This window comes from Anarrhichthys ocellatus, unplaced genomic scaffold (assembly GCF_004355925.1).
Source record: "Anarrhichthys ocellatus isolate YVR2014 unplaced genomic scaffold, GSC_Weel_1.0 scaffold38, whole genome shotgun sequence".
NCBI lineage: Eukaryota > Metazoa > Chordata > Actinopteri > Perciformes > Anarhichadidae > Anarrhichthys > Anarrhichthys ocellatus.
The window spans coordinates 675,614-702,803 of NW_022280068.1; the positions used below are offsets into that span (position 1 = coordinate 675,614).

The following is a 27,190-nucleotide window of genomic DNA, read 5'->3' on the forward strand; positions in this document are numbered from 1 at the left end:
TGACCACAGACCACTTCTCAGTATGCTTTCTGGCTGAAGTTTTGGTCACTTTTGAATGCTGGCGGTGCTTTCACTCTAGTGGTAGCATGAGACGGAGTCTACAACCCACACAAGTGGCTCAGGTAGTGCAGCTCATCCAGGATGGCACATCAATGCGAGCTGTGGCAAGAAGGTTTGCGGTGTCTGTCAGCGTGGTGTCCAGAGCATGGAGGCGCTACCAGGAGACAGGCCAGTATATCAGGAGACGTGGAGGAGGCCGTAAGAGGGCAACAACCCAGCAGCAGGACCGCTACCTCCACCTTTGTGCAAGGAGGAACAGCAGGAGCACTGCCAGAGCCCTGCAAAATGACCTCCAGCAGGCCACAAATGTGCATGTGTCTGCTCAAACGGTCAGAAACAGACTCCATGAGGGTGGTATGAGGGCCCAACGTCCACAGGTGGGGGTTGTGCTTACAGCCCAACACCGGGCAGGATGTTTGGCATTTGCCAGAGAACACCAAGATTGGCAACTTCGCCACTGGAGCCCTGTGCTCTTCACAGATGAAAGCAGGTTCACACTGAGCACATGTGACAGACGTGACAGAGTCTGGAGACGCCGTGGAGAACGTTCTGCTGCCTGCAACATCCTCCAGCATGACCGGTTTGGCGGTGGGTCAGTAATGGTGTGGGGTGGCATTTCTTTGGAGGGCCGCACAGCCCTCCATGTACTCGCCAGAGGTAGCCTGACTGCCATTGGGTACCGAGATGAGATCCTCAGACCCCTTGTGAGACCATATGCCGGTGCGGTTGGCCCTGGGTTCCTCCTAATGCAAGACAACGCTAGACCTCATGTGGCTGGAGTGTGTCAGCAGTTCCTGCAAGACGAAGGCATTGATGCTATGGACTGGCCCATCCATTCCCCAGACCTGAATCCAATTGAGCACATCTGGGACATCATGTCTCGCTCCATCCACCAACGCCACGTTGCACCACAGACTGTCCAGGAGTTGGCGGATGCTTTAGTCCAGGTCTGGGAGGAGATCCCTCAGGAGACCATCCGCCACCTCATCAGGAGCATGCCCAGGCATTGTAGGGAGGTCATACAGGCACGTGGAGGCCACACACACTACTGAGCCTCATTTGGACTTGTTTTAAGGACATTACATCAAAGTTGGATCAGCCTGTAGTGTGTTTTTCCACTTCAATTTTGAGTGTGACTCCAAATCCAGACCTCCATGGGTTAATTTCATTTTCATTGATAATTGTGTGATTTTGTTGTCAGCACATTCAACTATGTAAAGAAAAAAGTATTTAATAAGACTATTTCATTCATTCAGATCTAGGATGTGTTGCTTAGGTGTTCCCTTTATTTTTTTGAGCAGTGCATTTTATTGTAATCACATAGGATTAGCAAATCTGTTTGTAAAACACTCTGGCTGTATAATTTAGTGTAGCTCATAATAATAATACTGATTTATTCATTGGCAGAGTGCCCAGTTGAATAACTACAGGATGCTGAAGCATGTCCCTTTTAGGATTCATTTCCACTGCAGAGCACAAATATGTTTGCCTGATATCAGTCCATCTTCAAGCTGACCTCTCCATCTTCATCTTCATCTTCATTACCTCCACTCTATTTGATTTCCATGGTGCTGGGTGATTCAATTTTAGCTAACCAATCACTAGAGACCAACGTATCCGCCTGAATCAAACATCATTTTAAGTTGTCAGGGGATGTGTTGCCATGACGACATTCTTCTGCACCTGGGTTTTGTCTTGTCGTTAGTTTTCCCCGCTGCACTTATTTGCTGATAGCTTTTTAAACGAGAAACCGTTGTTTCATGTCACGATGCCAGACAAATCAGTGGACTTGAATTCGGTGGAGTGGGCAGATTCAAAGGTCTGAACCCAGGCAATAAATACGTGGTAGCCAGTGGATTTGCATCATCTCTCTTTTGAGAGGACCGTCATTGTTGGAGGGGTTCCCCTTGCCTAAGTACAGGGACCATCAGAGAGAGAGAAAGAGGAGAGAGCTCTGCATTATTACTCCCTGGCTGCAGACTCCTCCTCTCCCGCTGTGCCAGGATGGGGTCACCTGGGGGTGAGGAGTGACATCCTCTCAAATTGCATCATTTAGCAGAGCATGCTCACAGGCTATGTCATATTTCACAGGTCAGTGCCTATAATAAGGGCCTGGCTCTCTCAGAGAGACCTACCTGATGTCTGTGACCTTTTTCCAATTGGACTTGGTATTTCCAGCAAAACCTTGCCAGTCTGGGCTCGCCAGAACTTTTCAAAAGCACTTCTTTGAAAGCACTCTGGGGAGGATAAGATTGATACAGCTTCTGTTGGCTCTGCTAAAGTGGAAGAAAATGTGAGATGAATGAGAGCAACTCTATCTGCATGCACTCACTACAGTTTTGTTAGAGCTGCCTTAAAATGTGTATTAACAATGGAGTTAATGACTATGTGTAATGTGAAAGGTGTTGCTCATAGTGATGAGCTCACGGAGAGTCACCTGACTCTGTACATCCCTCAGCTCTACAGATTGTTTTACAACCTGCAAAGATTTGATTCAGTCTCACTGCAGCTGTTTTCCAGCTGTAAGCTACAGACTCAGCACCGAACTAGGATGACAAAGTTACCGACTAACTGGTGAACTAAGCAGAGCATTTAGCAGCTAAAGAGCCAGAAATCCCTCTAAATCCATAGTCTACATTATAACTGCGGTGGTTATGTCAACACATAACCACCTATTTGGATATGACCTCTGCTGAGTATATTTCACTAATGTTTATGACCACGAGTAACCACGACTGAGGTGTGTTTCTATGGGCTGAGTTAGTGATTTGATGTAACTTTTCACCCTCTCTCTAACTGGGAATGTTGGTATTGGCAGTGGCAGAAGAAGTACTCAAAATGTGACAAAGTGAAATTACTAACTATTAATAGTACACTTAATAACTGCACAGTAAATGTCCTGCATTTAACTGTTTCCTTCAAGTGAAGAGTGAAAGAGAGACATTATCAGCTAGAGTCTGTTTACGGTGGAGCTTTCAGTTTTAATATGATGCTGGATTGTTACATGAATTAGAATTTTTATATTGCACGTAACCAGAAACCTTTCTCTGTCTGGTAAACGTAGTACTCCAATGTCTTCCTCTGCAGTAGAAGTACACAGTAAGTAGTATACAGTTGAGTTGCATATTGTTTAACAGCTTTGGGGCCTTTAATAGTTATGTCAGTGTACAATGACTTAGAATAGTAACATAATTCAATATCATTCATATCTAAACATCATAATACATCTATAGCTGTTTGGGGCTCTTTGGGAGTACCAGGTCCAGGAGGTCTACCCTTGTCCACAGTAAAGTCTGCCCCTGGTGGTTCCTCCTGAACTAGACTGTAGTTCACTGGTGTTCCTGACCGTGAGGAGCCGTGACTTCAGTGTATGGTGCAGGTTTCTCATTACTCCGGTTTGCCGGAGAAGCTCTCAGTGAGGAAACAGAGGTGCATCTTTGTTTCTCGGCATTCAAGACTAATTAAAGAGGCGTGACACACTTCTGGAATAATCTCAACCATGGCAGGACACAAATGTAACAGTTCATTATTTATCATAAGTTGTAGTTATCTAAGGTGATCAAACTTTCTGTCCATGACAGTTTGTGTAGCTCCTCCTAAGGCTCTGTTCCAACCACATTTCACCTGATGTTAGTTCTGTTTGTATACTGAATGTGGGCTACATCAACTGATAGTATCCTGACATGATGTTTACAAGAGGAAAACAGCTGCTGACATCACACTAGTTTATCAATGGAAACATTCTCTCGCATTCTGCTCTAATTTGACAACACAAACATTTGTAGAGCTTCACACAGTAAAATATATAAAGGCTAATGAAGCTCATCTGACAGACATCATAAAATACAACGGTATAACAAAACAATGGAGAGATGATGCAGTGGTGACACACGTCATATCTATCTGACGTCTCTTTGAAGTGACGAGGCAACGACGCCCCAATTGTTAAACGCCTTGTGCCTCCTCCTCGAGAAATCGAGGACGGACAAACTGGTAAATGAGAACAGCTTTACGTCACGGGAGATGTGTTGCTGAGGACCCACGGACAGTGTTTGCTGACACTGTCACCCTCGTCCCCAACCCCCACACACACGTATACACAATAATCTGTTTAATGAATGATTTATAATTACTTCTACCTGAAATGAATACATAAATAAATTAAAAATTGTATCACAGTAAAATAACGACTTATTATTATTGTATTACAATACAATTCATTATTTCTTTAAGATGTATTTCTGTATACATATATATACATATATACATATATATATACATATACACATATACATATGTATACATACATATACATATACATACATACATACATATACATATACACACACACACACATGCGTGTATATACATATATATTCATATTTATAGAAGTACAGTTTTGTGTATTTATGTGTAGATTGAAATGTCTTATATTTTTACTACCTAACCTCATTCGACACCCCTCACTCACCCTTTTACGGGATCACACAAAATGGACACACACACTTATCCATCTATGTACTGCTGGACCGCCGTCTCTCACTTTTATACTCTTCAGTCTAAACCTGTTATTCTCCTCCGTTTGCTTTTGTCTGTTTTGTGTCCCTGGGTTTGGTTGTATATATGCGGCACTAATAAAGGATTATCTTATGTTCATGTACTTGTTTTCTACTCACTTCCCTACACAATGAAAAAGGTGTTTGTATGAGTGGTTCTCCAGAAACACCACACCAGAGGCCAAGCATTGAGTCGGGTTCTGAACAGGCATGTTTTTTTAAATGGGCTCTGTACCAGTAGTAGTAAGAGCATGAAATGGCCGCACTGAATAAGATATACAGTATATTCTATACACATATTGCTTGAAAACAAACCTCATGTGAATGACAGCACCCTTTTTGCCCCCCCCCACTGTCGTACTTTAGTTTGGCGTTAATGCATAAATCACTTCCCTGCTATTAAAGAGGTCATTTATTCTGACCCCCTCTCACAATATTTAAATTCTTACCTTTTTAATTACATACTCCTGGGCTTTTTCCTCATATCCTGAAGCACATTCACATTTTCTTCTTGTCATAACAGCAAATGTTGGATTTCATCAAGAGGGTTTAGTCTGGAGGCAGTGTGGAATTTCATACCACGGATTCAAGGGCATCTCGGGTTTGTTTTGGGGTAAATCAACTTAAAGTCTCATCCATCCAGATGCTGCAGTGATTAACGCCATTTCTTTTTCTTCCCATTTAGCAATGTTAAACGGATATTTCTTTGTGTTTAAAACATATTAGATCTGTAAACCATCCACTTCACTCTTATTTTTTTTCTATTTAGATCCTGAACTAATGAATCCGTCTCTAATGGATTCACTTATACGCCTCCAACGTATTTCACAATGTTCTATGTTTGTCGACAGCAGCGAGTAGCCTGAGAGCTTTGACTCCACTGCTTATCTGAAATGACACAAATATTTCCATGCAGGACGACATTGTGACGTGAGTCGCCCACAGCACGGAGCTGGACAGTGGTGGCTGGTGGCGTGGCTGCTAGGTACACGTTTTGTTTTCGCCCATACCAGCTGCCCATGCTTGCAGAACAGTTATATAGTCATTACTGAGGCCAGTGCAGATATGTTGACATTATGGACGGGTTGCTGCCCACTTGCAGAGATGCTGCCGGATGTGTGAGCAGCAGAGGAAGAAAGTTTAGTGAAGGTTTGTGGAAAGTTTATTATTCGTTTCCCCCCCCCCCCCTCCTTCACTTCCACACACCTGAGTTATAAGTTCCACATGATTGGCTTTGGAGCTGCTTATCAGAAAGAAGAAAGGTTCCAGATAAAGGCAATGCCGAGTCGGGAAGGATAGCTCCCACTCACCTTCCAGGAGAGCACTTTTTTCCCCCCCTTCTCTTTGGAAATGGCAACAAAACGTGAATTTACCCCTGTGCTGCCGCAACAGGATGCACGCCGGCAAAGAGCAGGCGATCAAACAAGAGACTTTTAGAGCGTGCACACTGACTTCTTACACTCCTGCCTGGCTTTTATCACTTCTACTTTCCCCAAGTCTCCACCAGAGAAACAGCTGGCGTTCTGCTAAACACTCGCGTTTGTGAGTCACTCATTCCCGGCAAGCGACTTCGACGCTGACAGTAAAGGAGGGAAAGATTTAAAATTGGATTCTGCATACACAGTGCATGATGAGCACAAATCCAAAAGAAGCTATTCCAGATATGAATCAAAAGTTTGCAACCTTCAACCAACACGACAAGGTAAGGGGGGGGGGGAAAGAAAAAAAAAAAAAAAAAAAAAAAAAAAAAAAGATTCAGAGAGCTTCCTGCAGTGAGTGAAGCACATATTAAAAAGGGTAATATTTCTCTTTCACTGTTTGCCTCAGCACATATATCAGTTTTAAAAAGCAAGCTATGTCTCTTTATTTTTAGAGTAACTTCACAGACAAGTCATTAAGCTTTATCAAAATGCCATGGGATAGATACTTGCACCTGACCCCCATGACTGTGCTCTACACACCTCTAACAATCTCCCTGTTGGTATACACTGCAGGGAAATGGGACAATGGATTAGCTTCAAATCAGAGTAAATGTTGACGTATTATGCGCCCCAGTTGGCAGAAAACATGGTCGGTCATTGTACGTGTTGGCAAACCAGACATTGAATGTCGACTTTTCTGAACCAAAATCAAATCATGTTTGCACAAATGCACGATGACAGTTTATGTTAAGGCAACAAGACTAATTGGTTCCGGTGAAAGAAAAAGATCATGTGTGATCTGGTTTGTGATCAAATGAAACCGTAACAACGCGACTACTGTAAATGAATAACCACCTCGCTTAGCGGCCTCTCTTACGTAACGTAACAAGCATAGGTAACAAGCGTTTACCTTTGGTAAAACACAGGACACCAGCAGCGGTCTTTGTTTGGCCCACCATCACTCTAACGGTAACTCAACAGCCGCTTCTCCTACATTTACATGGTTAGCAGAAACATACAATGGCAAAAAGAAATATATACTCACACACAGTGTGTAAGATTTAGGGGCATCTAGTAGTGTGTTGCAGGTTGCAACCAACTAAATACCGCTCTGCTAACCCCTCGTTAGCAGAGCGGTATTTAGGACGTTGCCTTTCCAAGTGTGTAAAGAACTACGGTGGCATTCGCCACCGTAGTTCTCGGTAAGGAGTTATCTTTAGGTTTTGTTTTATCATTTCTACACAACACATTTTAAAAACAAATAACTTCAGAACAGGACCAAAATTTATTTAAAAAAATATATCTAAGTATTGTTTCTAGAGCAGCAACAGTAATGTTTACAACAGCAAAGTCACTTTATAAAGTCACTAATATCTCACCAGAAATAAATGTAAATAGAGAATGAAGAACACAGACATCCGTCAGTACCAGCCATTCCTCCTGTCTGCTGTGTCTCAGCCAGCAGACGAGTTTACAAAGACAACATAGCGGCGATGGCCGATTGAATTAGGTTTCACTTTCGTTTGCATGTTCACAGATGTATTGATAACGTATTGTTTTTGTTTTGTTACACGCAAATATTTTATTGCACGTATTGTAACAACTCAATAATCCTTCACTTCACCTGGTTCACATCACCTCTCTGCTTGCGCTTCGTGTGTGTGTGTGTGCAGGCAGTAGATCAGCCCCATAGAGAGCAGATGAACGCTGCAGTTTGATGATAAATGACAGCAAAACATTAACTAATAAAAGCACCAGTAACATCGGGGCTTATCCATACTACGATCTTTAATTATTTAGCACCGGGGCTTGTTTACAACAGAGTTTGTGAACGCACCCTACCTTCAGAAAACATGAAATGGGTAAATCTCTCGCCAGAGCTGGTGTGTTCTGGGCTGCTGTAGAAACATGGCGGACTAGATATAAATGGATTTTTCTAAGCATAAGGAAAACACTAGGCTTCTTAGTTTCAGGTGATTATACACCGATTAAAACATAGTAATGAATATTATATTCCACAGCAATTAATCCCTCTGAATGTTACACACTGTTCCTTTACATTTATTTCACCAGCTCCTTCACTAGAGAACGCCCCTACTTCTCCGGGTGTAACGGGTTGTATATGGACCCAAACGCAACACACAGGATTCCAGAGATCTTTGGCTTTTATTACTAACTTCAAATACAGCAGGCAGAGCTCAAACAGGGTCAGGATCAGAAGGCTGGTGGGTTTACCGGGAGTCAGGCAAGGCGGGTAGAACAGGGGCAGGCAGGATCGGTAACAGGAGATCAGTCCGCGAGAGTGTGCTGGAGAGTCTGGCATAGAACCGAAGAACAATCTGGCAAATGTGTCTGGGAGGCAGGAGTCTATATAGGGGCTTGATTACTGATCAGAGGCAGGTGAGTGAACAGGTGAAGGGAGTTTAATGAGGAGGGAGTGACTGACAATAAGAGTGAGGAGGGTGTGGAGCTGAACTGTGACACCGGTCTCTTTTATTTTTTAGCACATTTAGATTATGACTTCTTCCTGACCCCGACATGTCAGTTAGCATCACTAACAGCACTCCAGAGACGTTGTTGGAGCACAAACTCAAATGTACTGGCCACTACGGTGCGCTGCCACTCTCCAGAATCCCACTCTGTAATAATCCAGCCCACTGAACTGTTTTTTTACAGGCCTTCTCATGCCATGAATAATGAATGGAGGAAGTTGTTTCTGGTTGTTCCTTGCTCGCCAGCTTTCCAGGGTTGAGAGATGTTCTGAGGGATTGTCCATCTAAAATCCTGCACTCTGAAAAAGATTTGAATCACATACTGTAACAGTATCATCTGTGACCAAGTGTGAGGGGAAACCGGCTGTCAGTTCACCTCCGACAGGAGAGAGCAGAGCAAAAGAGGGTTGGGTTAAAGGACGATGTGGGTCAGGTCAGCAGCTGACAATCGCACTGAAAACAGGATGGATTTATCTTCTGTGTGATCTAAATAAAAGTCCTTCTAGACTTCATGAAAAAGTCATCATGTCTGGGAGGGGATTTTTTAAAGTTTCATACTTTATTTGAAAAATTCATTCTGGAAAAAGCAGTCCGGAGCGTGGCGAGCAAAGAAGGGGATGAAGCAAAGATACGTGCCTAACCGATGTCAAGGTTGGATGGAGAGCACGGGCCGTGAGTGGGATACACGACAAACGCTGTCACTGAGAGCGGCCTCTGAATGTCAGCACTTCTGTCCCACTCCGGCTGTTCCTTTAAGGGATTTCCTCCAACACTGCATTTGCCAGACGCAGTGCAATGATGCGATCAGGTTATATTTGGTAAGGCCTGAGAGCAGCATTGGGATTCTGTGTGGGTTTTTTTTTTTCTTTACAAAGTTTATGTCAACTCCAGTCCTCCCCTTTCTGCTTTCCTTGTTGTTTGCATGTATCACACTCCAACATATTGTTGTTATGTGAAATCTTTTTGTTTTACAGCGGACGATCTTCTCTCACTTTCTCTGCGCTTTGAATTAGCAGCAGCATGGATTCCAGCATGGTCGACAAGCACATTTTCGTCTTTCAGTTTGTTTCACACATGGGTTGCTTTTATATTTCCCTTTCACTATCTCCCACTAACACAGACGCATAGAGTCGGATGTGCACATAAACACATTTCTTAATCTATTGAAAGAAAGACAGACTTTGGTGTTCAGTGCTCGGTCTTTTGAGGTTCCATTATTTCCTTCATGCGTCACCGCTCTCCTCTCTCACGTGTGTTTCACTGACAACTCTGAACACCTGTGAAAACAGTATCTTCCAATCTTGAAGTGGCAATTCTCCAAAGTCATTTTCAATTAAGCCCCAGCGGTTGTGCATTAGAGGAGAGATTGTACAGCCATTGCCTGAGGTGAAAACATGGAAAGATGCAAGCGTGTGTGTGTGTGTGTGTGCCATCTTTGAGCAGGAGTGTGTGTGCATGCTTCATTTGATGTGCAAGAGTGCAGCTCAGGGTGAGTGTATATTCCACAGATAAACTCCTTGACAGCTTGTACATGATGACTATCCTTGCTGAGATCTGCTTTGCTGATGGTAGCAGTGATTGTTAAAAAGGCAGCTGCAAGTTTGCTACCTCTGCTAAAGACATGCTGCAACACAATCGTTTTGGCATGCAGCAAATATCAGAATGGGTTTTCATTTTCCTGAAAAATCTTCGTATTCTGTCAGTAGACTCCAAACTATTTCATTTGCTGATGGAAATGTAATGTGTTTTTGCAGTGACTGGCGGGCTGAGACTGGCAATCAGAGTCTCTGTGTCTACCTTTCTGTGTTTTAATGAATCCTTTTTCAACATTACAGTGTAGGTAGTAATGTGCCATGTTTGCAGGGTCCAAAATAAACCTTAGGGGATAGATTAAAAAAAATTACCAGCCAATATTAATATATTGCTTTTTACTATTGCAAGTTGCTATTATTACTATTTAGCATGTCATCTTGGTCTCATATGTGATTCCCTGTTTATTCTATAGTTGTGTGCAGTAATAGCACTTACTGCATCCAGAAATATGAATCAATCATCTGTTCAACAATAAAGTGTAGCTCCTTAATAAATTCACGGGTATTCACCTTTAAGTGCAAGACAACACACTACAAACATAAACTCATTACAAACAAAAACCAATATTCTATTCTTGTCCAACTAATAATGATTTTTGGAACCAACCTGGTGAGACACCGCCGCCTTTGCCAGACAACGTTGGTTAACATCCGTGTGTTTGTGGTATCGTGTGACTTCAGTGTTTTAAAGGTTAGTTCAGCATCAATAAACTCACACAATAACACAAATAAACTAACCAATCAAGGCAGCTGTCGACCAGCAACTCCCTTGTTTTGAGAGGTAAAATTACCATTTTTGTCAATGGAGTCTTGTGTATTTGAGGAAAGCTAAGATAAAAGCTTCAGTTCCGCCTTCAGAAAGGGCCATCTGACAGCGAGGCTAAGGGAAATTATTCTAAATAAAGCATATACTTTAAATGATATTGACAGGTGTCTAAATTACGTTCACAGCAGTACAATGCTTTGCTCCCGTGCTGGTACTCCTGTCTGTTTCTACAAACTCCATCTACTGTAGTAAAACACTGACTATGGAGAAGAACCTCATACAACCACACTTCAAAAATCACATTTATTTCTTTAACCCATCAGAATAATTTGAGACATGTTATGATAACGAAGAAATTCTGCACATGGTGCTTTAAAACCCAAACACCAAACAACAACCACAGTGCTCATTAGCAGGACGCCACTGCATTGAAAATACATCCATGTGTGATACGATATGGATCCTCAATGGTGGTATATGTCATATTATATTAGGAAATCAACACATATGTTACAATATAGTACATTTCTGTTTATGAATGGAATGAAAAGGCGTGACTAATGGTATTAACAGTATGGCAAAATATCTGACGGCAGACAAATGAAGCTTAGCAGAAGTTCCGTGAGGAAGACTCTTCTTTACACTCATTCATTCACAAATCTCTCCTTTCCTCTGTCTCTGCGGATTTCACTCAGCTCAGCAATCAGCTGATTGTGGGCGTTCACTTTCACTTACATCAAGCATATTCTGCCACTGTTTCCCAAAGCCAATCACATAGATGCTGTCAAAATTGTAAAACTGCTCTCCTCTCTTCTTCTGCCGATGCAACCCTCCTCTACCCTATTCACCTCCAGTCTTCATCATATCCAGTGCCCAGTCCTGCTACTCGTCCTCATCATTGGATCTGAAGCAACTTCTTTCCTCACTACCATCAGTGACTCCAGGGGGAATATTCTTCATCTAATCACAGCACCACTACCCCCATTTAAATTATTACATCACCATAGAGTCCCATTGCCAAAGACTCTTCACTATTCATTTCATCATGCATTTGTAATAAATGATTGCTTCACTCTAATGAAGTCTCTCCTGATTGAAATTGTTATTGTCTCCCTCTACAATCCCATTGCTACCCAGACCTAAGGTTTGTATTGATAAATGAATGATTTGAACTAACCATACATTCAAACATTCAGTTATCTACTATGTTGTAATATATGGACATATAATGACACTGAACCACAGAATAGCGTTCTTCTTCCTTAGACCCTTTGAGGGTTGATTATTCTAATGGGAAAGGATTGGTCAGGGGAAGCAGCTTCAAAAGGAAGTCTATACTGAATAACAGTGAACCATGACAACAGTGTTTCCGCCTGAATGTTGTCTGGAGTGCCGGCTTAGTGTTTTGGATTAAAGCATTTAGAAATCCAGTGGTTGAATAACCAAGTAACATACTAATTTCCCCAGGCAACTCATCCTTGTTTTCTTTGCATCACACAGGGAGGATGCAACCTTTCTTTTGTTCACGCCTTAGAGGAAATGGCAGGGAAACACCCTGGACAGGTACCAGGCGCTGCAGGCCACCACACAAACGCCTTACATTCTCCACAGTGGGCATTTCTGGCTCAGTGAGCATTGATCTTCAGTTTAGATGAACAGCTAATGCAAGTTAAGACTGTTTTGTTGGACATCTAGCTTACCTATAACTGTTAATTAGTTAATGCTCCTTGGCAGATATTCTAAGTCTCCAGTAACCCTTGGATCCTCACAATTTAGGCCCGATGCCAATGTGCAGTACCATTACAGTTTAGTGTCCTGTCAGACTATAAGGATCGGGGTTGGGGGTTGGGGCCCGACAGCTTTTCATTGCATGTGAGTCTAGTTCTGAATCTCATCAAATCATTGTAGGTTGGTTTGGTGGGAAATAAAGATAACTCAATTTAAAAGTATGTCAGCACATCTGTCATCTATGCAGGGGGCCAGAGTTTGCCTCCCGTCACAGACCTGAAGCTAACATTTAGAATCTGTATTCATCCTAACCACAATCATTTTGCCTGACCCTAACCATAAATTAACCATAATGTATTTGCCATAACCATGATATTACCATATTATTAACCCAGCTCTATAGCCAGGTCAGAGCCAGAGACAAAGTTTATCGAACAACCTTTTTGGAAAGTTACGTGGTATAATAGTATAACGTTTCAGAAAGTCCACAAAACCAAGTAGTTGTATTGCCTTAACCAAGCTAATCGTTTCACAATGTTAACCACATGGTAGCATGCATTTCTGCAACCATGAACCAAAACATTTAACATTCAACGTATCCTTGGTTTGCAGAAACGTACAATGCCAACATTTTCTCTGGACTGGGTTGCATTAGCCACAGTTCAAAAACAAAAAAAATGTCCTTGTTGCTCAAATTAAAGCCCAGATTGAACCTAGACACATAGTCGTACTTTGACCTGCAAATTACCAAATCAGTGCTTACTGGGGAGGTTCAGATTCTCTGACTTGCATTGAAGTGGGAAGAACTCAGAGCAGCTGTAGAAAACTCACACAACAGTCAAGAGGACATACAAACTCTGAATTCAAACACAGCTCTGTAGAGAGAGTATGAATGCCCAGTCGGCCCTTTGCTGGGTACATGAAGGTTAACAAGAGGATCTTCAGTGTGCCCAAATCTGGTCTCTCATTCTCTGTCATCAAACTCTCAGGCGTTTTGTTCTGGCGACCGCTCTGCTTGGTTCTTTCTTGGTCGTCCAAAGTACTCTGGATTCTATCCAGAGAGCAGGCTTGTGTGGAGGACCTGTGGCTGGACCAGAGCGTGGTCCTGGAACAAAAGACTGCAACAATTCAGACAACTGCAGAGGAAATGTCTGTGACGCATTCAGGCGTCTCTACCTCTGACCCCCTCAGTACTGCAGAGAACGCCTCGCTTCACCAGCGATGTGAATGTTTTTCAAGCGCATCAGTCAGTGAGTGTTCAGAGTCTTCAGGCTGAATTTTGCCGCAGGGTTCTCTGCTAAGAAACCTTTCCTCTCTCCGTCTCTCTCGCTCTCTGAGCTTCCTGTGTCTCTGTGTGAGTCTCTTTCTGTGGACAGACAATTGAGTTGTTGCTGCTTCGGTTCAACTCTGACAACCACCTGATGATGCTTTCATCTTCAGACACCTGATGAATATTGATTCGGTGTTTCCTGTTTCATTGTGTCTCTTTGCTGGTTCGTGTGCGCTGGCATTCACTGACAGTTTTTTGTTCAGCAGCCATCCAGAGTCAGGTTAACAGAGAGAAGAGTCAGATAGGTAACCTGTTTTTCTTGACACGTATTGTACAGAATTCATTTATCTTTAAATCCTGTGTTCTGTGATGTGCTTTGTTTGAGCTTGAGAAACTAAGATGATTTAGTTGCAATTTCCATCCCTCACACTTTGAAGTGCATGGCTTGATTTTCTCTCTCTTTCTCCCCAGAGCACGGTCAACTGTGCTGCTTTACCGACAGACATCTGGCAAAACCTCACAAACATTCCCGAATGCAATTTCTGTCTGTCTTTTTCTCCAATCATTTGATGTTCACACACTCCCAGAAAAAAAATGGAGGGCTTCACTTAATGAATGGAAACAAAAGGAAACCTCCACTTTGTGACTGTGTAGATTCAGCAGATGGGCATGTTTCTGCTTCTTTCCATGCCAGTTTACACCGTTTACATATTTTTGTAATGTGCATTGATTAATTTATTGCTGCTGCACGTCTCCGTGCATACTTCGATGTTCATTTTCCGTCTTATTGTTGTAATTAGCTGTCCACTACCAATTCCCATGATGCCTTGGCTATGTGGCAGCTCTCATCCTCAAATGTTTTGTGGAATGGTGTATGAGATTGACTATATCCTCCAATCTATAACACGATGTATATACCATGGGTAATGTAGTGTACATCTAATGGGTAATGTGTAGATTCTCCTTTGTGCAATGTATATGACCACGGTGTTGGTCAGAGGTATTATTACTCAGAAATATTGTTTATTTCATTTTAGTACCATCTTGGCGGTAATAGTGTTGAAGAACAGAGGGTGACAGAGTTAGCTTTTGTATGTTCAGCAGTCAATAATGCTATTCAAATACCATACTTCCAAGAAGATCATATTGCCAGTGTGATAAGTCTGTTTCATAGTCACAGAATTATTGTGAAAATCTTTCACTCGAGAGTCTGATGTAACATCTTGATTCAAATCTGCCTTAATCTCTTACTGATAGTCACTAACACCCTTCCAGCTGCTATCTTTCACCACAAGACTGAAACAGCCATAGATTCTACAGGAAAGCTCACAAACTGCTTGTCGGGTTACTTTTTACAAAAAGCACACTGGAAGTATTCCTCAGGTTGAAAATATGTAGAACACATAACTCAGTAGCAGTATCTTCCGTTCTTCTTTGGTGACCAGCCTTTGTCTTGTGCCATATGCTGACAGAAGAATATAGCAGACAAGGCATCACATCCTAGTCTAATCAAAAACTAGATCCTTAATCCTTAGAAATAATCAGTCACATTGTAATATCAACTCAACTTTAATGCACAGATAATCAGTGAAGAGAACCATAAAACGAAGATGTACACCCCCATATGTAAGAATCAGCTCAAATTGGGCTGGTCAGTTCCTGAAGACTTCTCTTGGTTAGAGGGCCGAGGGCCGGAGCCTGTAACAAAGACATTCAGTTGAAAGAAGCAAAATTATCTTTGTTATCTTAATAATATATACAATTAATTGATCACACATATGTCATGTTCTCTGAGGCATGTATTGTTGAGGCACTTGCATATCCCATTGTTTCAGGATGATTGCCTCGAAGCAAGATGCGCACACACACACACTGTTTGAACAGCATTATTATTACACAGGTGGGCCTTGGGCTGGTCACAGTAAAAGGTCGGTTTTATCTTGAAAAAATACATTTATCGGTATTTCACATGAGCCACAGAAAAGCATTTTTTCGATCAGTATCTGGTGTGACCACCATTTATCTGTTGCCGTGTGACATATCTCCTTCACATAGAGTTGATCAGGTTGTTGACTGTGGTCCTCTTCAATGGTGGTGTGAAGTTGCAGGATTTTGAGAGGAAAAGGAACACGCTGTGGTACACGCCTGTCCAGAGCATCCAGACATGCTCGATGGGTCACATGTCTGGTGAGTATGCAGACCATGCAAGAGCAGGGATGTTTTCAGCCTCCGGGACGTCACAGATCCTTGCGACAAGGGTCTGTATATTATCATGCTGCAACATGAGGCGATGGAGGCGGATGAATGTCACAACAACACGCATCAGGATCCCATCATGGTATCTCTGTGCATTCAAATCACCATCAATCTATAGCTTATACCAGCCCATACCGTAACCCCACCGCCACCATGGGGCGCTCTGTTCACCACGCAGGCAAACCGCTCGCCCACATGACCGCCGTCTGTCGGTACAGTTAAAACCAGGATTCACCTCGCGCCGGCCAAGGTACAGCTCTTGCCTACTCAAGTTGGTTACGATGACAAACTGCAGTCAGGTCAGAACCCTGCTGAGGACAAGGAGCATAAAGATGAGCTTCTCTGAGACCGTGTCCGTTTGTGCAGATATTCTTTGTGTGTGTAGACCAACTGCTGCATCTGCTGTCCTGGTGGCTGGTCTCAGACCATCTTGCATATGAAGTTGCCTGATGTGGAGGTCCTGGGCCAGAGCGGTTGCACGTGGTCTGCAGTCGGTTGCATGTACTGCCCACTTCTCATAAACCACACTGAAGATGGCTTATAGTAGTGAGATGAACATTCAGACGTGTGTGGCGCTGTGTTGTGAGATAAAACTGCTCGTTTTAGAGTGCCACTTTATTGTGACCAGCCCAAGGCACACCTGTGTAATCATGCTGTTTAATTAGCATCTTGATATACCACACCTGTCAGCTGAAAGTGCTCTTAGAACACACTCACAAACACAAACGCATGCAGGCACAGACATCCAAAAAGCACACCAATGTTTTATTTTGAGGACCTATTCCGTCAGGTAACAATGTTTAAACGTATGCTGTTTTGTTGTTATCGTTTTTGGTTTCCCTGCATTTGGGTTTATTAAACTCAGTTGAATTGTAACATACATCCATTATCCTTAAAAGGTTACATAATTAAATCATGTTCATAGAAGGTCTTACAGTGAATTTGAGAGTACAAAATAACAGCTATTTATTTGTTGAAGTGCATTGGTCTCTTCAACACCATCAGACCTACATTTGTGTTCATTATTTTTTTCAAGTCTATGAAAAAGTATTTCAGTGTTTGTTGAACCCTTTCTTGACATTTTGAAGTTAAACCACATCTTTGAGGAAAAATATAAGGTCGTTGTCAAAAAGAGTGCCATCTCTGACTTTAGGATAAGTGTGAGAACACTGAGCAGACGGTACAGTGTCTTGCTGACAACAGAACTGTGGTAGGAATCAAAACATTGGATACAATACAGTGTAACCACTGGCTGACATGCAGACTTGTCACTGGTCCATTTCCTCATTTAATTTCCCTTTACAAATATATAATGTAGGTGGGTACCATCCTTTTGTCGTTCTGCCGTTTCCTTTAATAAAATCAGCTTATTTTCATTTTTATATGTATCAGCTCTCTTGTGCAGGATATGAGTGTTTGGGGGGGGGGTACATTTAATCTTGGTCCAGATCCAAGAGTGGATCTTTGCTGCTGTCTGCACCAGATAGCCCCATTTCCATTAATACATCTAATCATATGCATTACTGTGACTAGGTGATGAAGGCATGCCTGGCTCTTGTGCCAAAAACAACATATGTTTCTATGCTATTTCTGAAGTCTCCTCTCAGGAGGCTCCAACAGAGTTACACAGAGGCCAGCAGTTCACTGCCCCTGCTCCAAATTCAGGATTATTCTCAGAGCAGTGCTTCTCCCCACACCTCCACTTGAATATGCTGTGGAAATGATGCTGTCCGTCGGACTCATTATTGTGCCTTGTAATCATAGCAACTACGGTGTCTCTCAGAGGCATTCTGGAAGGAATTCAAATGAGAGAAATCTCTGTGCAATATCACTGAAACCACGTTACCGCTGAAGGAGCACAAGCAGTAGGCGCTGGCTAAAAAAGGAATCAACGCTGAAATAGGTATCATCTTCACTTTCCTAATAACACTGTGAAGTAGGCTGCATATCCAAATGGGACTTATGCCACAGTTGTGGGTGGGTGCTTGGGTCCCCACTGAGAGCAACATTTGAAAATCCTGGGCACATGAATGCAGCTTTCACAGAAAAAAGGAAAAGCCAACAGCCCTGTAAATGCTGTAATATTCTACTTGAAAGCAGATTGGGTAGTTACTGGTGATGATGGATTCATGTGGAGTTTCTAGGGACTGGGCTGGCTAACAGGCTCATTCCCACTGTTAAATTATTAAAGTCCATGCGTTCATGAACATCCACATGTTTCTGCACTCGACATATTTTATTTCATAGTAGTCATCGGGAGAGAATTAATTATTTACAGTGCCGGGTCCCCAGACATTTTCGAATGGTTCGTTTTTGTTGGCAGCTAGAGATGATTGGTTAACCTTCTCTTGTTCTATTGCCAATGGTTTCACACTCGCACAGAATAACTGTATAAAAGCAGTACCATACCACCCTGCATCTGCTTGTTGTTTTACCCCAGGGTGTGATATTACATTCTTTTTTATCACTGCAAAATCAATATCATTTGACATGAATCACACAATGTCCCAGTGATCTTTAGTCTGTTTGTTTATCCAATAAATAGTCAGCAAACTTTCAGTATGCTCTGGTTTATCTCGTATTTCCCTTTATTTCCTCCATTCAGATCTACTGACTATGGCTCCACATACGAGAGGATGAACGACAAAGTCGGATCCAAGACTGTCCTGAGTTACCTGTACGTCTGCCCAACGAACAAGAGAAAGGTGAGAAGTTCAAAGGAGTTGATTTTTCAGACTTCGTGCAGATTCTCTCTCTTATCGATACACAAGCTGTGCTTTTCTTGTTAAGACTGCTCATATCCTGTCAATTCTTAAATAGTGTCCGCCCCTGCAGAAGAGAACTAGGCCTTTTTTATAACAGGCTTATGAAAGAGACCTTTGCTAATATTTCCCCCCGTTTATACCTTTTGTAATATTTTAATTAGAAGTCTCCTTTTTGTGATCTGTTTGAATGTTGTTGATGCAGACTCAAAACTTCATACTCCCGTATGTAGAGTCATGATGAATCCAAGATAATACACATTTCCACATCAGTGATTCCATTACAACTACAGTCATATCATACCTTTTATTTTCTGTAACAGAAATACTGTTGTCTTTCACTGATTATAGTTAAGCTACTTTAAAACCTCAAATGGCATAAGCCTTCCCGTTGTGGTAGGCTTTTGATTTGATGCTTTACATGCCAACAGGATATCAGGTGAAAAAGGCAAAAACGAGTATAAAGAAAGATTACAACATTTGAACAATACATCTAAATAATTCTATTTACCAGCTGCATCACTTGATCCAATTGATCTGTCTTTCAGGGAGTTAATCATATGATCTCACTCCAGTGATTGATATGGAATTGCTGTCCCATACAACAAAATTACATTGAAATTAAACAACACAACAAACATGATGTTTTTGTTAAACACAGCCAAGTAATTTTATTGAGTTTTATTTTGTTTTGTTTCAATTCACCACACGTTTAAAACTGTGACCGTGATACGGAAGAAAACAGGTTTCCCTCAAAACAAAATTAAGAATGTAGTTTAGTTGTATGAGAAGGTAACTTTGTAACAGACAGGTTTGGGAATCGACATCCCTGAGTTTCGTGTTGTATATAATTATATGTGTACATGTTGAAAGTAGCCTAATACCTGATAACATCAAACTAGAAGAGATTGGACTGATTTCGTGAATGAAAACTGTATTTCTGAGACTGGCGTGTATGACATGACTCTGTTGCTCTACAGATTGAATTAGTACTGTGGGGATTTATATTATGCTGCATTTCCTATGTGACCTAAAACATAGAATATAGAGGAAATCCAATATGCTTCATTTAGTTGGTCAGTGTTTGCATACCACATCTTATTTGAGAATTTATGGTACAGTTTATCTGTGGACATGATGGACGTGCTAATTTATGGCAGTGACTCCTCTCTGCATATGGATGTGTCTAGAAACCACTAAAAGTGGAATATAAGTATTTTAGGTGACACAAAAACAGTCAGAAAGTATGAGTATTGCCAGCTGCCAACCATCTGCCAATGTCTTTAATCTGCCCGAGAGTTCTGTCAATTACTCCTCATTTCATTTATTTTCTAACATTCTCAGAATTTAGTTAACTGATCAGTATGTGGTTTGCACTGCATTTTCTACCATTTACCTCAATCTTCTGTTCATTTAATTTAATAAAACAATAGCCCAACCTTCCTTACTTTTCCGTTATGAACGATTCACATCCGGCTTCCACATTAGCTGAATTCAATTGTGCATGTTCTAAATCTCTACACTGTGATTCACAACTCCTTATTAGGCAGTAAATCTGATTCGCCCTCGTGTGGTAGAACTCTGCTGGTCTGGTGCTCCGAGCAACAATGTGATAGACAAGTGGAATTGTAGGCCATTGAGGTCAGAGTGCTGTAAGCAGCTCAGTTAAAGTAGGAGTCTTGTCTCCATCTGTAGACATCTGTTTCCATATCAATATGTTTCTAGTCAACATACTGTACAGGAATGAACAGTATCGCATGGAAATACACAACACTGTGTAGATATGGACAATCTTCTCCAATTGGCAATTAGTAATGGCTGACTACAAAGTCAACATTAGATATTTTCCATAAACGCTATATTAAAAAGATAAAATAATATGTTTTGAATGGTTCCTACAATACACATAGAAAAAGTAGCAGATACGTGTTTTAAAGGCAGGGCAATAATCAACTCCAAACATTTATTTTTACATCCTGACAGTTCTGTTACTGTGGCAGGACTGTATCGCTCGTCAGCAGAGTCTTCCTCAAGCTATTATGACAGCTGTGAGTATAAACGGTAGCCATGTTTGTTGTTTACATTCATAATGTAAATTTTTGGGACGTGTCTTTGGAAGGACGACTGAAAGGACGGGCTGTCAGTGTTGACTACTTAGCAACTTTCTTATTCAATTTGGTGACTTTTGGAGCTTTTTTGGTATTTCTGTTGGATCATTTTTTTAAATCTACTCTAAAAGTTGCTCTTGCTAGTGTCTCAAGATTACCAGCCCATAGCTTTAACTTGACTATTGCTGACGAAAAAATATTTAGCACATAAAGGGAGAAAAGAAAACTTTTGAAAGAAAAAATGTCCCTATTGAAAATGAAAAGTTGAATAAAAAAATAAAAAATGGACCCTTGCTTAATTCAGTACACTCATGGACTTTGTTGCTGCAGCCTTACTTGGTCTGGTATGTAGCTTTCAGTAGGGCTAGATAGCTTCTTTTGAGCAAGCGCTACTAAGTGCTACTTTTCCAATTTATTTTAGCATGCAAATGTAAGTAAACATGAAAACAGGAAATTCAAACTACTTCTCATGATCACGGCTATCCGGGTCAAATTTATCACTGTAAACGTATGATTATTAGAACTGATTTATTTTGTTTGTTGTTTTTATTTCTCATGCAGATTACCATCTAATTGACAAAAGTATATTCATTAGTTGAATATAAAGCAATGAAATGGACAGCTTCACTATTTACTACTACTATTCTCCTCGCTCACTCCCCCGGTAAGCACATGGAGAGAGGTGTGCGCCATTCGTCTGCATGAGCTGCCCCGCGCTGCGGTGGCGCAGAGCCAGTTGAGGACCAGCAGAGTTTGACTTTCAGGGCATTATGTGACCAGACATTATCAATCCACTCGGCGAGGGTGGCTTCGGTCACAAGGGCTTTCCCCATTCACCTTCATTTTTCATTGAGAGAAAATTACTTTTTTGTCATAATTTCAATTTGCACGCAGCACCAGGTAGCCAGCCAGAAGCAGAAGGAATTGTATGATATTGTATGATAGGAGGAAAGTTAAAATCCCCCAAAAATAGATTGAATTAGCGCTATTATGACGGGTCCTAGTGCACACTATCATGACGGGTCCTGGTGCACACTATAATGACGGGTCCTGGTGCACACTATCATGGCGGGTACTATTGTACGCAGTTATGACGGTTCCTAGTGCACCCTATCATGACATGTCCGAGTGCACGCTGTCATGACGGGTCCTAGTGGACACTATTATGATGGGTTCAAGTGCACAATATCATGACAGGTACTATTGCACAGTTATTACGGGTCTTAGTGCACCCTATCATGACATGTCCTAGTACACGTTGTCATGACGGGTCTGGTTCATATTATTATTATGAGTCCTAGTGCACAAGGTTATGATGGGTACTAGTGCACCCTATCATGACATGTCCTAGTGCATCCTATCATGACGTATAGTGCACACACGCAATTATGATTGATCCTAGTGCACTCTATCATGACAGGTCCCAGTGCACACTATCCTGACGGGTCTAGTGCACGCTGTTATGACGGGTCCTATGCACCCTATTATGACGGGTCCAAGTGCATGCAGTTAGGACAGGTCCTGATGTACTCTTCCATGATGGGTCCTAGTGCACGCTGTTATGACGGGTACTAGTGCACCCTTTCATGACGGGTCCTAAAGCACGCTGATATGAAGGTTCCTAGTGCACGCTGTCATGACAGGTACTAGTGCACCCTATCAGGACGGGTCCTAGAGGACGCTGTTATTTCAGGTCCTAGTGCATGCTGTTATGTCGGGTCCTAGTGCACGCTATTATGCCGGGTACTAGTGCACCCTATTCTGACAGGCCCTATTGCACGCTGTTATGTTGGGTCCTAGTGGATGCTGTTATGACAGGTACTAGTGCACCCTATCATGACAGGTCCTCGTGGACGCTATCATGACGGGTCCTGCTGTAAGCTAGTAACTAGTTATGAAACACACACACACACACCATTGTGCGTATGTAAATACTTTACCAACACTAAATTGGATTTTGAAGTTGAATGACTTACTTGGACTATTTTATTAGGAATAGCTTTCTTTCGGAAAAGCTATTCGGACCCCCACTCCACAGGCTTCAGTGCAAACGCATTGCCTGCACTCGCATTGCCTGCACTCTCTATATTTACGCCCCTGATAAGCACTTTGCAAGATACAGTGACATTGAGAAACATATTTCTTTATATTATATATAGAATTATAGGAGTGAAAGAGTACATTTTTAGTGTCTAGTATGCAGACCTATAGGACATCAGCATAATGTAGATAAGTCGCAGCCATTACATAAAGAGGTAAGACTTGACCTGCTCTGACAGGTGCTGCAAAACTTTAAAAATGTTATCCTTGAAATTAATCATTTTCTCCAGGTTGACCTACCTGCCTACCTGCAAATGTTGAATACATAAATATGTGTGTGGCATCAACAAACAGAAAATAAAGCATGACTCCCGTGTTCGACGAGGACGTGCTCAGGTTCATCAGACTCACTTTTCCAAGACCCAGCCAAGGTTCTGACCCTGAATATGTTTGCATGGTGCCGAGTTAATAGGATCTCAGGACTATTGAGCTTAACCATGTCAGGGCGAGGAACAGATCATAGCCAGCACTGATTCCTCCTCATGACTCACTCCTCCTGCCTATCTTATGGGGAGAACATTTAATTCCATATCAAGGGCATTGCAGGAATGTATTCCCTAAGGTTCTCTCTGTTGTTCATGTGAGGTATCTGTTTTTGTTATTTTAGTTATATAATTATTTAATAGAAAAACTTTGTTAACGCCCCAAGGATGAAAACTATAAAAATATCCTAAATGTAAATAACACTGAGGAACAATATTGTTCGGATATCAGTTTCGCCAAAATATATTCAAGATATTTGATAATTTAAAACTAATCTATGTAAAAAAAGAACATTTATGGTGTGCTTGTTACTGTGTAAGTGTGTCATCAAAGGACAGAGCCAAGAACTTGTAACAATCTCAGGAGAATATTTGACTCTAATGGTTGACCTCTGGCTCTGCTGGGGCCGACTCCCCCTCTGCACATTATCTCTGATCTAATTCTTTCGATTTGCCATCCCGTAGATGGATGAAAGTTTCCCTGTCTGCTGGTTACATTCCTTTGCCTCCTTGCATCTGAGTGGCATTATTTAGCTGTGTTCTACCAGATAACAAGAGCAGTCTGGGTGCCTAATCACTCAGTGCAAGAGATAATTGTCTGCTGCTCTTTGAGATATTCCTTTCAACCACAATAAAGGAATCACTACATGTTCACTGCGATGGTTCTAGAGGCATATGAAGAATTTTGTCTCTTACATTGTCCAAGTAGATGGAAGCTGTGACCTTTACAATGTTACATTATAGATTTGAATGATAGTAGTGACATTTAACGCAAAGGCCCCTGAAAAATGCTATCCGTCGACGCTTTTTCCCAAGCTCGCTGTGCTCTCAGTCCTTGAACAGCTTGACAGAACGGCTGGTAGATCAGGTTCATTTAAAAAATAAAGACACGCACATTTAAAATGCCATCGAGGAGGCAAGACAGTGAAAACATGATAGCTAGATGTGGGTGATTAAGTCTTGATCCATGGTTAATGAGCATATTGCGGCAACCACTCTGTTAAAACCTCCCATCAAAGACGGACTAAGCTCAATTGATCTGGCGTGACGTGATTCATGTACTGCCAGGTGTCTCTTTCCTTCCGTCTCTGATCCATACCTCCGCTCACCTCATGATCTGACAATTACCGGCTTCTATCTCTGTCCTCCAGCTTATGCACAGCTCAACATCAGGCTGATAAAAACACAACGGCTATCCTTCTAACCTCTATCCAATACGTATTGTTACCCTCCTCACTCGCCTGCTTCCTCTCCAAGGCTGAGTGCTTGCTGTGAGGGAAATCTTAATCACCCCCTGCTAATGCTATCGGGCACTGTGATTTTGAAAGTGAGTAATTATTTTCTAAGGGTGATTGTTTTAGTAGAAATTGGCCAGTGTTCCTGCCTTTGTGTTGGCTTTGATTTGGTTGTTGGTTCCATCTAGTCGCAGAGGCGACAGACAAAAACTGGATTTTTAGAAATATGTGTACAGTTTGGAAATAATGTGTCTGTTTTCACACTTGCATGGTGGTAAATGAGTGAAGTGAATGTGACATTATTTTCTCGGCCTCATTTCCAGTGTTAAACGAGCAAATTGTGAGCCTCCATGAATCAAGACTTGTGAAAAGATGAGCCAAAAGCACTGTAATTGAAAGATATCATTACAGAGTGAATACAGAGAGGGAGAATAACACTCATGAGTACAAGGCTTGAAGGGAAAGGTTAGATTTTAATATGAAATGTACATGTGCATACACCTTGTCAAGGTGTTTCTACTCTTCTATGTCACTGAAACTCCTTACATTTGACTCAGAATAACGCCAGGCAAAATGCACAATGGACTCTGCTGCTTACTACATACAGTATTATAGAATATGATTACTGCTTAAATACCTCTGAAAAGCTCCAAAGACACATGCAGATATCAGGAGGGCTTGGCATTGCACAGTGACAGGTAAAGGATGGCAAGATTGCCAATGAGAAATACAGGTCGAGAATGTGCTGCCTGTTTATTGGTGCTTAATGAAAAACAATTTATCTAAATCACCACCAGGGAGGGATTCTAGTTTAAGCTCTGGAAAAAGGGCTGGCCTTTCTGTCAGTGACACATGTGCTGCTGTTTTTGCAATTCAAATTGATTTGATGCGAGAAAACCCGGCCATTCGCAATCCTTGTGGAGATAAACATTTAAAGCTGCACCAGTCAATATTTTTATATTGATAATAGAACAAAATGATTCAGTGTTAAGTGAAGGGGTTTGTGAAAAACACACAGAGGGATATTACCCAAGTCTGCAGTTCTTCATAGCTCTAAGGTTTCCTGGCTCACAAACTCAACTCTCGTCAACCTTGTTTTCCTTGTTTTCAGCCAGAATGATAAACCCACTACTTTGCCAACACCAAACAGCAGAAGAATAAAGTTAGCCACGAGCTAACTTTGCAAAGAAAGTCGAACAGATAGCAGCTAAAGAGATGGATATGTTCCTCTGCAATTGGCGGAGGCCCAAACAGAGTAAAAAACTGTGTGAATATGTATTCAACGGCATATGTCTGATTCAAAAGAATAGAGCGCTCCTAAAATATATTACACACCTATTCTCACACCTCTTTAGTCAAGGAGGAGTTGCTGTCACCATTTTATCAGCCTCCACAAAGACTCTCAATGTCATTAGCTGAAGGAAATATGCATAGTGGAATTCCTGTTCTTATTGAATTCTGTAATGACTGTGATAGCTCTGGCAGAAATATTCCAACCATGAAATTAGGGCTTCTACAACTGTGTTGCTGTTAAATTTGAAATTAGAATTTTATTGGAAAGAGAAATGGTAAGAAATGACATCCTAAAGAACTAGCTGATAAAGAAAATAACATAGTGTGTATATGCCGGTTCATGCATGACTGCCTCATCTTGTTTTTGCTCCATCACCTTTCTGTTAAATACAAGGACTGTTTATTTCATGATTTTTTTAACCCACTTGTGTTCTTTTTGGTCACTTCTGGGAAACGCACTATTTCACCTGTTGTTCATCTGAACAGCCTTGATCTTATTTTGGAAAGAGATGAAGAATCCCCCCCCCCCGCCCCTCCGTGAGTGCACGGGAGGAGCCACAGAGCCATGGCAACCACAGCACAAGAGTCAGGCTGATGAAATGAAGTTGGATATATGGATGGTTGTTAGCCAAGAAAAAGCCTGACGAGTGCCAAAAGCCAGACCTTTTCTGCTGACTCTGCTGCCTCTAACATCTCTCCTCTACCTTCTCGCCTCCCTATCTTTCCACCTCTTTACTTAAACTCACCCTTCACAATCCTTTCCTCTCCCGTCTTCAAAAACTCATACCTGCTCCCTTGCATGTGTGCACGCTCTCCTTCTCCCTCTCCATCTTCTCAGATCATGGTGTTGACGGATCCAGAGTTCGAGAGCAGCGTGCTCATCAGCTCCGATGAGGGAGCCAGTTACCAGAAGTACCGCCTCACTTTCTATGTCCTGAGCCTCTTATTCCACCCCACTGAAGAGGATTGGGCCTTAGCCTACAGCCACGACCAGAAGGTGAGATTGTGTCATATCTCTTTTCTGTCCTCGACACAATTAGCAGCATGCGTTTTACTTTGAGTCGCATCT

The 27,190-nt window shown here is 41.8% G+C and overlaps 1 protein-coding gene across 5 annotated transcripts in view; it reads left to right on the forward strand.

Moving 5' to 3' along the window:
• The window catches only part of sorcs3a (sortilin related VPS10 domain containing receptor 3a), a 214,523-nt gene that overhangs the window by 99,586 nt on the left and 87,747 nt on the right, over positions 1-27,190 (forward strand). For all 5 annotated transcript variants that reach the window (XM_031867062.1, XM_031867063.1, XM_031867065.1 and 2 more), the window contains exons 3-4: positions 18,747-18,846; positions 26,960-27,118. In XM_031867062.1, coding sequence (XP_031722922.1) covers positions 18,747-18,846; positions 26,960-27,118 — 259 coding nt within the window. The remainder of the gene's footprint in view (positions 1-18,746; positions 18,847-26,959; positions 27,119-27,190) is intronic.